The sequence below is a fragment of the Diceros bicornis genome, chromosome 6 (assembly GCF_020826845.1).
Source record: "Diceros bicornis minor isolate mBicDic1 chromosome 6, mDicBic1.mat.cur, whole genome shotgun sequence".
Lineage (NCBI taxonomy): Eukaryota > Metazoa > Chordata > Mammalia > Perissodactyla > Rhinocerotidae > Diceros > Diceros bicornis.
In genome coordinates, this window is record NC_080745.1 from 37,325,523 (window position 1) to 37,339,270 (window position 13,748).

General features: G+C 38.8%; 1 protein-coding gene across 5 annotated transcripts in view; it reads right to left on the reverse strand.

Moving 5' to 3' along the window:
* TET1 (tet methylcytosine dioxygenase 1) overlaps positions 1–13,748 on the reverse strand; it is a 139,567-nt gene that overhangs the window by 40,567 nt on the left and 85,252 nt on the right. For all 5 annotated transcript variants that reach the window (XM_058543315.1, XM_058543311.1, XM_058543314.1 and 2 more), the window contains one exon: positions 13,639–13,732. In XM_058543315.1, the coding sequence (XP_058399298.1) occupies positions 13,639–13,732 (94 nt within the window). The remainder of the gene's footprint in view (positions 1–13,638; positions 13,733–13,748) is intronic.

Consider the following 13,748-nt stretch of genomic DNA (forward strand, 5'->3'; position numbering starts at 1 on the left):
TTCTGTGATTATAAAACTGTTTATTTAATTACGATATATAGTTGGTTCTATTTCTGGGATCTCTGACATAAAGATAATGCTTGCTCTGCTTTTAAGATGTAGCTCAAGGGTCAACACCTCCCCAGAGCCCTTCCTGGATCCAAACACCTCCAAATGTTATTCTTGGTTTCCTCTCTGCTCCCTCCCTATGCCATTCTCAAACAGGCAAGAGGTAGGATTTCATAGTAACCAGCCCATTGGTGACTGCTTAAGGTGTGGCCATGAATAAGCTCACGTAGGCATATTATAGACAGGCTGACTGAAGAGCTGAGGAGTGATGGGGGAAAGTGGTGTTGCAGAAGCCAAGCAAAGAACGAACTTCCCAGAGAAGGGAGCGTAACCAGTAATTTGAACTGCTGAAGAAAAGTTATGAGGACCTAGAATTTTCTTTGGCAGTTAAGGTATTGGTGACTTTTGATTTAGCCCTTTCAGAGAAGAATTGAAGATAGAAGACAGATCAGTCTGATGATCATTGGGAAAAGATTTTCTAGCATTTCTATGACAGTCACCTTACCCTGGGTTATAAATTATTCTGCGTCAAGAGCCTGTTTATGAATAGCTCTGAAAAGTACATTCTAAACTATTTCTGAGGGCCGGCCCCGTGGCTTAGTGGTTAAGTGCTTGTGCTCCGCTACTGGCGACCCGGGTTTGGATCCCGAGCACGGACCGACGCACCGCTTCTCTGGCCATGCTGAGGCCACTTCCCACATACAGCAACTAGAAGGATGTGCAACTATGACATACAACTATCTACTGGGGCTTTGTGGCGGTGGGGGGAGGAGGATTGGCAATAGTTGTTAGCTCAGAGCTGGTCTTCCTCATCAAAAAGAGGAGGATTGGCATGGATGTTAACTCAGGGCTGATCTTCCTCACAAAAAATAAATAAATAAATAAACAAACAAATAAACTATTTCTGACAACCTGGTCTGGATGGGACAACCTATTTAAATCACCCCCAGGGAGCTCTTAAGGCAGGTGAGACCAGGATCAAGAGTGATAACCTGGGATATTCTAAAAAACCTCTGGCGGACTAGTGTGGTTTAGGGCCATTCACTACTAAGCATATAAAAACTGATGGAGAGAGAAGAAAAGACTGTTCTGAGAAACAAAGTTACTGTTGCAATTTCTAAGGAGGCAACTGTACAAAACAGAAATGATTCATAACGTCAATGACTAATCTGCTGGCATTTAATTATTTTTCCGCTGTAATCACTAATTTCCCTTACTGGTATATAGACTTCATAATTGTTCTTTTGGAAACATAGCATTTTGTTTGCTGAATCAGGACTACTACCTTGACGTTTGCTGGTACCTGCAGATATTCGAAGCACGTAAAGCCTAATGGAACTATTGTTTTTGGATACTAGGATTAAAGGTGAGAATTTATATTCACTAGACAGTGTGATAAAAAAATAAAAAGAAACAAGTGATATTAGAATTGGAAGATAATTATTTTTTACAGATATAATAGCCTCTCTAGAAAATTGAAGAGAATCAAAGAAAAATCTACTAAATTTTTAAGGAGAGTAAAACAGGTGGCTCCTTACAGATACTAAAGACTCAACAGCTTTAACATATACCAGCAACAACCAACCATAGACATTTAGTTTAAAGTTTAAATTTAAACATAGCAGTAAGGATTATCTTAAGGAAAATGCATGTAAATAACATCTCAATAAAGCTGTTAAAAAAAGAAAGATGTTGGGGCTGCCCTGGTGGCATAGCGGTTAATTGAGCATGCTCTGCTGCGGTGGCCCAGGGTTCACAGGTTCGGATCCTGGGCGCGCACCGATGCACCGCTTGTCAAGCCATGCTGTGGCGGCGTCCCATATAAAGTGGAGGAAGATGGGCACAGATGTTAGCCCAGGGCCAATCTTCCTCAGCAAAAAAAGAGGAGGATTGGCATCGCATGTTAGCTCAGGGCTAATCTTCCTCACAGAAAACCAAAAAAGAAAGATGTAAAAGACATAATAAAACTATACAAAATATAAAGAGAAAGTTATAAAAGAAAGCACAGTTGGAGGAACATAGTAGTGTCCCTAGATAGAAGGCTAGACATTAAAAGATAAGAAAAGAAAAAGATTTTTTAAACAAATGAAAGGAAACTGTCCTAAATTTAAAACGTTTCTTCAAAGCTGTAGGAAAAAAATGTAACACCAGCCTAGCAACCTTCTACTCTACGTCAATGAACAATGTCAACGAAAATGGACATGTGGAAAATGGAGTGGGATTTTAAATCAACAAAAAAATTTCAAATTAACTACTGGATCTACACATAAAATTATAAAAACATGGGGAGACATTATTTTTATAATATTAGGATGGAAAAAGCTTCCTTAGCAAGATGAAAAACCTCTGAAGGCATATAGGAAGTGATATACATTTAACCCGTTAAGAATTTCAAGTTTCTGTACAAAAATAACAGACAAGCGCTAAGGTCAAAAGAAAATCTAGTATTAGTGGCAGACTACATGATAGAAGTCTTCTTTACAAAAGTGAAAGATAAGCTAAGCAAAAAATGGTTATGAAGAGTGATTTCATGGAAGAAATAGAAATGGTTAATAAATATATAAAGAAACCTAACTTGCCTAGTTAAAATGCAAGTTAAATCAAGATATCAATTTCTACTTACTAGATTTACAATGACAAAATAGATTTCACCATTAGATTAATATATATTTTTTTCTATTTAAAAACATTTTAACAACACCAATGAAAACATTTGGGTTTTTTTTGGTGTTTTTGGTGAGGAAGATCAGCCCTGAGCTAACATCCATGCCAATCCTCCTCTTCTTGCTGAGGAAGACCGGCACTGAGCTAACATCTATTGCCAATCCTCCTCCTTTTTTTTTTTCCATTTTTCTCCCAAAGGCCCCAGTAGATAGTTGTATGTCATAGTTGCACATCCTTCTAGTTGCTGTATGTGGGACGCTGCCTCAGCATGGCTGGACAAGCGGTGCAGCGGTGAGCACCTGGGATCTGAACTGGGGCCGCCAGTAGTGGAGCGCGCGCACCTAACCGCTAAGCCACGGGGCCAGCCCCCTGAAAACATTTGTTAACCCAAGTATTACAAATTAAGAATTTGCAAGAATCTTATCTTTGTTCAGCCTTTTTTACGTTAAGCAAGTTGTCAGATGCCTCCTTTATAATTTCTAATACTGGTTCCAAACCACCCATGAAGAATGGAGTTATATATTCCATTTCAGTATGTGAGGAGGAACGAAAGCTCTTGAGTAGATTCTGCTGGAAAACAACCCCATGTTTATTTAACCAAACTTTCTTGAAATTTAGGAAGCTGTAGAAAAATTAGTTTTAACCACAAATAATATTGACCTTGTCACTCTTCTACTTAACACACTTCAGCGGTTGTCCATCATTTTTCATCCAAAGTTCTAACATGCTAACTCTTGGTTTGGGTATACCCCAAATTGCTCAACATCATTACCTCAGAGGATCGAATTAAAATACATTTTTAAATCTGAAAGTAATAGATATTTAAAATTTAATTTTAATTTAACATAGAGCTTTAACTTTCAGCTTGGATACTTTAGCTTTAGTTTTGAATTTAACTTTAATTCAAGTTAAATTTAAATTTAATAATTGTATAAACATTATAGAACTATATTACTTTTTTTTTTAAAAAAAAAGCAAGTAAAAAAGTCCTTGTAATACAATCTTAGCTGTAAAGATGCCAAAGTTACTAGGGTCCTATATTAGCTCCACAAAAGATGTGGACCACACAGAAACACAGCTAGCAGCAACAATCATATCAAGTGTGGGGTATATAACCAAAGAGAGATTACTCTTTTTTTTTGGTGAGGAAGATCAGCCCTGAGCTAACATCCATACTAATCCTCCTCTTTTTGCTGAGAAGGACCGGCCCTGAGCTAACATCTATTGCCAATCCTCCTCCTTTTTCTCCCTAAAGCCCCATTATATTGTTGTATGTCGTAGTTGCACATCCTTCTAGTTGCTGTATGTGGGACGCTGCCTCAGCATGGCCGGACAAGCGGTGTGTCGGTGTGCGCTCGGGATCCAAACCTGGGCCACCAGTAGTGGAGTGCGTGCACTTAACCACTAAGCCAAACGGCCAGCCCCCAAGAGAGATTACTTTTGAGTTTATCAGTAATCACCTGAGAGGCAAAGTAGAGTTAAATTTTCAACACAAAATGATGGCGGCCAACCAAAAAAAAATCACCCATTGATTAAGATCATTTAAAGCTACCTATATATTATAACAAAACGAACTTCAACCTTTGGAGGGAGGTAATATATAAGGGGAGGGTACATAAGGGGGGTGTTCCGAGGTGTTGGTAATAATTTATTTTTTGATCTGGGTGGTGGTTACACGGGTGATTCACTTTGTAAAACCTCACTAGGCTGCCCACTTAGGACTTGTGTACTTTTTTTTTTGTGTGTGAGGAAGATCAGCCCTGAGCTAACATCCCTGCCAATCCTCCTCTTTTTGCTGAGGAAGACTGGCCCTGAGCTAACATCTATTGCCAATCCTCCTCCTTTTTTTTCCCTTTTTCTCCCTAAAGCCCCAGTAGATAGTTGTATGTCATAGTTGCACATCCTTCTAGTTGCTGTGTGTGGGATGCTGCCTCAGCATGGCCGGAGAAGCGGTGCGTCGGTGCGCGCCTGGGATCCGAACCCCGGCTGCCAGCGGCAGAGCACGAGCACTCAACCGCCAAGCCATGGGGCCGGCCCCAGGACTTGTGTACTTTTCTTTGTGTATATTATAGTTGAATAAAAAGTTTCCTTAAAAAAATGAACTCTATAAGCGAGTAAGCTAACAAAAACTAATTTTGACCACTGAAGCATAAAATGGTTTCTCACATTAGCAAGATATTGCAGACACCAATCAAGTGGCCCAGGACACCAACTACTCCCTTTATTAGACTGACATGGTAATATACAAAGAGCACAGAAATAACCAGTACCATGGTACAGCCCAAAGACAACCAAGGCAGATATTAGGCAGAACCTTAGAACAAAGGAACCAAACAAGGAAAGTCTTTGAAGATTATATAAATGCATAAATCTAGGCAAGGTGGTGTGAAAACTTTTGAATACTTCACCTTGGATGACACCTCACCCCAGAACTCTGCTCACATCAGACACCAGAGTAAGCAATAAAACATTCACTTGCATCTGTTCATCACCACACCTGTTCTACTGACTAAGAAACAATCCTCCAGGGCCGGCCCTGTGGCTTAGCGGTTAAGTGCGTGCGCTCCACTGCTGGCGGCCCGAGTTCGGATCCCAGGCGCGCACAGACGCACCGCTTCTCTGGCCATGCTGAGGCCACGTCCCACATACAGCAACTAGAAGGATGTGCAGCTATGACATACAACTATCTACTGGGGCTTTGGGGGGAAAATAAATAAATAAATAAAATCTTTAAAAAAAAAAAAAAGAAACAATCCTCCAGAGGGGTACCCAGGAACTAGTGCCTGGGTGAACTGCTCAGGCACTAGAGCTACCTGGAGAGCCTGTTGTTTAAATTCTTCTCCCTACTTCTGCCATCGCCTCAAAGGCTCAATGGGGCAGGGAGAGGGCAGTAGTATAGGGAGTTAACAGAGCCTAGTGCATGCGAGAAACTCCAACACTCTTTCCACCAAAATCGACTGAATAACAAGATAACTAGTCCCTGACAAGATCCAAAGTGACAGCAGAGAAAAGAGTCAGAGACATCTGCCAAAGGCTAACGATTACAGGGGAGTGTTAATGACCACCTGGCAAAGAAATATTCCAAGAAAAGAATAAAACAGTGTTAAGAGCAAAGGTAAAACACCGAGAATGGCTCAGAAAGTTGTGCTGCCCAGTTAGAATTTGCTGTGTGTGACCACTAAAAAGAGCAGCAATAAACCTCTCTTTCAAGAAAAGGGGGGGCCGGCCCCCTGGCTTAGTGGTTAAATGTGCGTGCTCGGCTGCTGGCGGCCCGGGTTCGGATCCTGGGCGCAAACTGACGCACTGCTTCTCCGGCCAGGCTGAGGCCGCATCCCACATACAGCAACTAGAAGGATGTGCAGCTATGACACACAACTATCTACTGGGGCTTTGGGGGAAAAAATAAATAAATAAATAACATTATAAAAAGAAAAAAAAAAAGAAAAGGGGGCAAGCGCAACACAATAAAAATGGGATAGAATTCAACCACTATTAACAACATAAGTCTGCAAACAGAGATGAAAAAATGTACATAAAATCACACAATGTTTGATTTAGGTTAATGTTTAATATCAAATGCATGACAAATGTACACTATCCAAGATGAAAAGTAAATTTGGAGCAATGCAATCCACTAGTTGAATGTTTATTAGATTCCTTGGTTTAAAATGAATGATCTGGGCCGGCCCCGTGGCTTAGCGGTTAAGTGCGCGCGCTCCGCTGCTGGCAGCCCGGGTTTGGATCCCGGGTGCGCACCGACAGACAGCTTCTCCGGCCATGCTGAGGCCGTGTCCCACATACAGCAACTAGAGAGATGTGCAGCTATGACATACAACTATCTACTGGGGCTTTGGGGGGAAAAAATAAATAAATAAAATTATTTAAAAAATAAAAATAAAAATAAAAAAAATAAAATGAATGATCTTCATTTCCTCTCCCCCATTCTTTCACTTCATTCCTGCATAAAGCATCCATATATAAGACTTAATTGTACTAGTGTCATTCAAAATAATCTGCTTGTGAAGTCCTAAAAACTTTGTAGACTATAGAGAGACCTAATCCTTTCACTCTATTTTTCATTTAACCTCTATTAAAAGTTCAAGTTTGAGTCGGACAATATTAGCAGACTACTAGTTCTAATACCCAAAGTTCCCCATGCCTCAGAAAAGAGCTAACAATGAATACTACAGCAATACTATTTTAAGATACCAATTCAAATTCAAAATGTTCACTATTCTAAAATAATCTTATTTAAGCTCCACATTCATTCATGCAACAAAAATTTATTGAGTGCTGACTATGTGCTGGGCATTGCTCCAGGCACTAGTAATGGAAAACAGGAATACTTTAAATAAGATAACTTGGAAAGTTTGCAAGAATCAAGTTTAACATGATTTTTTAAAAATATATAATCATTTATGAGACCTATTTGTTTCTTTTTCAGAGATATACAGAATCAATTCTTGGTTTTGTTATGAAGATTATACTTCTGAATTGTCATTAGTAGATATCAAAATTTTTGTTAAGTTGCTTAGCAACTGTGCTTTGTTTCGTTCCTTATCTCGGGATTGTTTTCATATTCATGAAAACTGTCAGCTATATATCACTATATATTGAAATGTTCTATTCATTATGAAAGAAATATTGCAAAAGGGAAAACAAAAAACTAATTTCACTACAGCTACTTCATGGAAAATGTTAAATACTCTTCTTTGTATCTAAGAACATTTAAAGAAGACTTAAACCAATAATAGGACTTTAACAGAGAGTTACTACCGAAAACTTTAAGCTGCAGAGTTCATATTTGTCTTCATAAAAAAATAGAAGTGTATACCAAAATTATATCACCGATATTACTGTTATTACATGAGAGAAGGTATGAAAGGCAGGACGGAAGAATTATCAAAAGTCCCATCACTTAACCCAGGTACCTTGCTCTTTTTTGGATCACTTACTCTAGGGGAAGCCAGCTGCCATGTTCTGAGGATATTTTCACACTTTGCCACTTAATAGACAAATAAGTAAAGAATTCAGAAATGATTAACAGATATAGATTAGTGAACCTATGTCAACTATCAGTGCCAGATATTGGGAACCAATCCCTGCCATTTATTTCAGCAAATGTACAAGGTACTATGTGTGGGCAAGATACAAAAGGAAAAGCAAAACAAAACTATACTGTTGAGAAACACATAAATGGGGAGAGAAGCAAGAAAATTATTACTACAAAAGTCAGGATGGGAGGTTCTTGGGGCTTCTGGGAATCTAGCAATGCTTTATTTTTGACCTGGGTAGTAGTTTCATGAGTGTTCAACTTTATAGTTTAGGCAAACTATACATTTATATTTTATGAACTTCTCTGTTGATATATTCCACAAAGAACAATGTTAATGCTTAATAGCATTATTTTGTGAATAAAGATTCACAAATTAAAACAATTCCCTTTTAGACAAGATAGAGCTAAGGTAGATAGATGAAATGTATTATATATTAGACATATTGGCTAGGGTTAAGATAGATATGTTTTACTATGCCAATGTCGTGTCCTTAACATATTGATATTTTTAGTGAAGAAGAGATATTCAATTTTGTGGTAGCCAGTCTCCAATGATCCCCACCTCCTGGTGTCTATGCCCTTGCATGGTCCCCTCCTACAGTGAATAGGGCTCCAAGTTGCCCTTGGAAGGGCAACTTCCAAGGCAAATATGTCATAGAAAGATATTGTGGCTTCCTCCTTGTTTTCTTTTGATTGACTCACTCTGGGGGAAACTAAGCTGCCATGACATGAGAAAACAATTAAGTCCTATGATAAGGAAGTGAGGCCTCCAGCAAACAGCCATTGAGGAGCTAAAGCCTCCTACAAATGCCCTGGGAAGTAGACCCTCCAGCCCCACCCCACTCTTCCCAGTTGAGTTTTCAGATGACTGCAACCTCATGAGAGACCCTCTTCCAGAAGCACCCTGCTAAGCTACTCTCAGATTCCTGACCCACAAAAACTCTGAGATAATAAATATTTATTGTGCAAAGCCACTAAATTTTGGAGTAACTTGCTAAGCAGCAACAGATAACTAATACAGATTTTATCAGTTAATTCCTTAGAATGCTCTTCATAAAACATAAACCAGATAGATAACACATCCCTAATTAAATAATTTTATTTATTTATTTTTTTCCCCCAAAGCCCCAGTAGATAGTTGTATGTCATAGTTGCACATCCTTCTAGTTGCTGTATGTGGGACGCGGCCTCAGCATGGGCGGAGAAGCAGTGCGTCGGTGCGCGCCCGGGATCCGAACCCGGGCCGCCAGCAGCAGAGCGCTGCGCACTTAACCGCTAAGCCACGGGGCTGGCCCTGCACATCCCTAATTAAAATACTGCAAAGGCTTCATGTTGCTCAGGGATTAAAACCCAAACTCCTCACTATGGCCTACAAAACCATACATGCTCTGGCTTCTGCCTACCTTTTTACATGGTTCCATTCTTTACCTATTCAACTTCACTGGACTCCTCTTAGATTACTAAAGAATGTACTCTCTTCCTTGACCTTTGTACTTGCTGTTTTCTCTGCTTAGGAATGCTCTGCCCTGCATTCTTGGGGGTATTCTTGGCATACTGAGCAGCTTTTTGTCACCCAGTTCTCAGCTTAAATGTTCCCTTCCCAGAGAGGCCCTCCCTGATGACCCATTCCTAATGAGAAAACCCTGGAAGTTTCCCACTAATGACAGGAACAAGATAAGGAGGCCACATTTAAAGCAATATAAAATTGGAGTTAGTCTGTTAGACTAACTGTAGTAAATGAAAGAAATTAATAGTATAGAATTTGGAAAGGAGAATATAAATTTGTCGCTACAGATTACATGATTGTACATCTGACATACACAAGAAAAATAAATTGCAAAACAAGAAACATGTAAACTCTATGGGAACAAAATTTTAAACACCCCTGAAGGACAGAAGGCCGCTTAGCAAATGGAAAGGCATAAAATGTAGGACAGGAAAACGAAACATCAAAAAGATATAAATTCTCCAAATTCTCTGTGTAACAGGATTCCAGTAAAAATAACAACAGGACTTTATTCTTGCAGTTAGACAAAGTGATTATAAACTCATATGGAAAAATAAACAAGGCAAGAATAGGAAATTTCTGAAACACTAAAGGAGGAGGAATTAGCTCTATCAGATATTAAAACATATTATAAAACCTAAATAGAGTAATTTGATGCTGATAGAGACATTAACACTGACATAACAGAATAGAAAATCTACTAATATAAACAAATATAAATCAGTAGGGAAAAGAGGGACAATGAAGGAAGTTGTGTTGGATAACTGGGTAATCAAATGGAAAAATATAAATTGTTACTAACATTCTACACACAAAATGGATAAAATAAATGGCAGAAAAAATGAAATAATTAAAATACTACAAAAAGAAAAGGGAAAATTACTTATAAGCTGAAGTGGTAAATATTTTTCTAATTAAGATACAATACACTAAAGCCATAAAAGAAAAGATGACTAAGTTTTGCATCTTTTAAATTTTTTCAAAAAATTTAAAATTTCATTTAAAAAATCTGAATGTTAAAAACAATGACAAACTGAGGAAATATATTTGCAATATTTACCACAAATGGTCAATTTTCTAAAGGAGCTACTACAAAGTCAATAGAAGACTAATAATCGAATAGAAAAATTGGCAGCCTGTATATGATTTCCTACTTGAAAAAGTTTTGAATCAACTACTACTTTTTCCAAAGAGTGAACAAAATATAAATATAAAAATAAAGGGGGGCCGGCCTTGTGGCAGAGCGGTTAAGTATGCGCGCTCCGCCGCTGGCGGCCCAGGTTCAGATCCCAGGCATGCACCGACGCACCACTTATAAAGCCATGCTGTGGCGGCATCCCATATAAAGTGGAGAAAGATGGGCACGGATGTTAGCCCAGGGCCAGTCTTCCTCAGCAAAAAGAGGAAGATTGGCACGGATGTTAGCTCAGGGCTGATCTTCCTCACACACTAAATAAATAAATAAATAAATAAATAAATAAATAAATAAATAAAATAAAGCGGGCTGGCTTGGTGGCGTAGTGGTTGAGTTTGTGAGCTCCGCTTCGGTGGCCCAGGGTTCTTGGGTTTGGATTCCGGGTGTGGGCCTACACACCGTTCATCAAGTCATGCTGTGGCAGCATCCCACATACAAAATAGAGGAAGATTGGCACAGCTCAGGGACAATCTTCCTCAAGCAAAAAAGAGGAAGATTGGCAACAAATGTTAGCTTAGGGCCAATCTTCCTCACCAAAAATTAAATAAATAAATAAAGATCAGTCGGGCTACTGTTTAAATGTATCTTCACCAAAACTCTTACACATGGAGATTGAGTTGTATGAATGAGTGTTTTGTGGAAATTGAGGAAAGGATGTAACTTTCATAGCTGAGTTGACACAGCGTGAAAATCAGTGCATATCAGGACAGGAAGTTGATCCATGAGGGAACAATAGTTCATAACCACCAACCCCCAGCCCTGCCCCAACCCTTCACATGATAGAAATTTTAGTGAAAGTTGTAGACTTCTAGGGGAGCATTTTAGGAAATTTTATTTAGTTCTCAAGAGTCAAGGTAACTCCAGCAAATGTTTATGTTACTAGAGGACAAAGTGAACTTTAGCCAGGAAGCCTAGTCTCTAAATGTGTTTGAGATGGCTGATGTGACTCTGGGCCAGTTTCTTCCCATCTACAAAATGAAATGATTGGCAGATCTTAATTCATGTTTGTATCCTCAGTATTTAGCCCAGGGCCTGGCTTTAAAAAGTACTGAATAAGCATGAGTTTCTTTATTTATCTTTCTCATTCTGAAATAGTTTTTTTTCCTTCTTCCAAAACTCACTCACATTGTGAAAAACTGAAGACAGGTATCTTAGTTGGGACTTGATTCTATTGCATATAACAGAAAATCCCAAAATAACAGGTTTTAAATGTGTAAAAAAAATTTCTCTCTCATGTTAAAGAAATCCAGATTTAAGAAGGCCTGGGTTAGGGCTGGCCCCGTGGCTTAGCGGTTAAGTGAGCGTGCTCCGCTGCTGGCGGCCCGGGGTTCGGATCCCGGGTGTGCACCAACGCACCACTTCTCCAGCCGTGCTGAGGCCGCCCACATACAGCAACTAGAAGGATGTGCAGCTATGACATACAACTATCTACTGGGGCTTTGGGGGAAAAAAATAAATAAACAAAATTATAAAAAAAAAAAAAAAAAGAAGGCCTGTGTTGGCTTGACCGCTCCATTGGAATAATCAGCACTCAGGCTCCTATCTTTCTTCCCACCATCCTAGTACATATCTTCCACTATCAAGTCAATTTGTAGTTCCAGATGGCTGTTGGAGCTTCAGCCATTAAATCCATGTTCTATAAATGTTGAGTGAAAGGAGACAGACATAAAAGAGTACATACTACATAATTCTAGTTATATGAAGTTCATCAAAAAGACCTTTATAGTTAGTGATAAAGGGCAAAATAGTGGTTATCTTTAGGTGGAGTTATTGACTGTGAGGGGCCACAGGGAGCCTTCTAGGTGCTAGAATGATTTATATCATTATCTGAGTAGTGTTATACATATGAAGAATTCTTTGATATGTACACTAAAGATTTGTGCACTTTACTATATGTAAGATAACTAATTAATTAAGGTCCATCTCAGATCTTTGAGCTTATCATATTTTGACAAGACCATGTGCTCCAAATAGATTGATGAAACTGAAAGTATTCTAAAGCACTTAGTGTTCGGTGTCCAGCTCTTGGGCTTGTCACTGCTGTCACCTTCCAAAGGTTGAAAAGTGACCAGGGGCTGGCCCAGTGGCATAGTGGTTAAGTTTGTGCGCTCTGCTTTGGCAGCCTAGGGTTCATGAATTCTGATCCCAGGCACAGACCTACACGTTGCTCATAAAGCCATGCTGTGGCAGCGTCCCACATACAAAATAGAGGAAGATTGGCACAGATGTTAGCTCAGGGCCATCTACCTCACCACACCCCCCCAAAAAAAGAAAAGTAACCATACAGTCTGCTAGAGTAGCTAAGGGTGTGGCAATTATCTTGCTTTAAGAGTACCTGGATTCAAATCATATCTCCATTTTGCATTTAATGTTCTTAATTTCTTTGAAAGGGATATGAAAATAATGACTTTTACCTTTTCCGGAATCATAATAGAGTCCCTCTGTGAGGATTTATGAGGCAATGTGTGTCAAGTTCTTAACATAGTGCCTGACATATACCAAAAAGTAGTTGTTATTGTTACTATTTTATTATTACTATTATAATCATCATTATTAATAAATGATAGCACAGGGATCTCAAGAATTCCAAATAAACTGTGTGTGTGAATATCCTAGTGAAAATATACATTTGGCCATGAACCTGTTTTTCAGTTGAGAACTTCCTGAGGAAGCTGAATCCAGTTCTTACATCTCACAGCTCTGCATTTTTAGAAAATTGAAAGTAGTCATAGGAACAATTTTGGGAATATGTTGTAAAAAATTTGGTTTTGCTTTCAATACTATATGATCCTCATTAAGGTGGCCCTAATGATACTAAACTGGAAAGAATTTCAAAACACAGAACTGATAAAAGTAAGATATAAAACAGTATGTTACTACCACTTATTTATGCTATCTAATTATAAATGCATTGAATGATCTCTAAAAGTACCCAAGAAACCGATAAAAGTAGTGACCTTGGGGTGACAAAGAAGATGACTGCGTAACAACTGGGAAGGGCTATATCCTTTTGTTCATTTAACATAAAAAGCCCAGGCTAAGACAGATAGCTTCCTTACTATTTCCCTGGAATAATGGGAGTGGGTATTTTTTTAGTCCACATTTTCATGGGAAAAAAATTGATTTATTTTATAGGTGGAATAAAATGTATAAATACAAAATACTTACCCACTTAGCGATTGGACACCCATGAGAGCTTTTTCCTTCTTTTCCCGTATACACTACTATTTCTATTCTCACTGCATTTCCTTTTTGACCATACCTGAGTACAAAACACA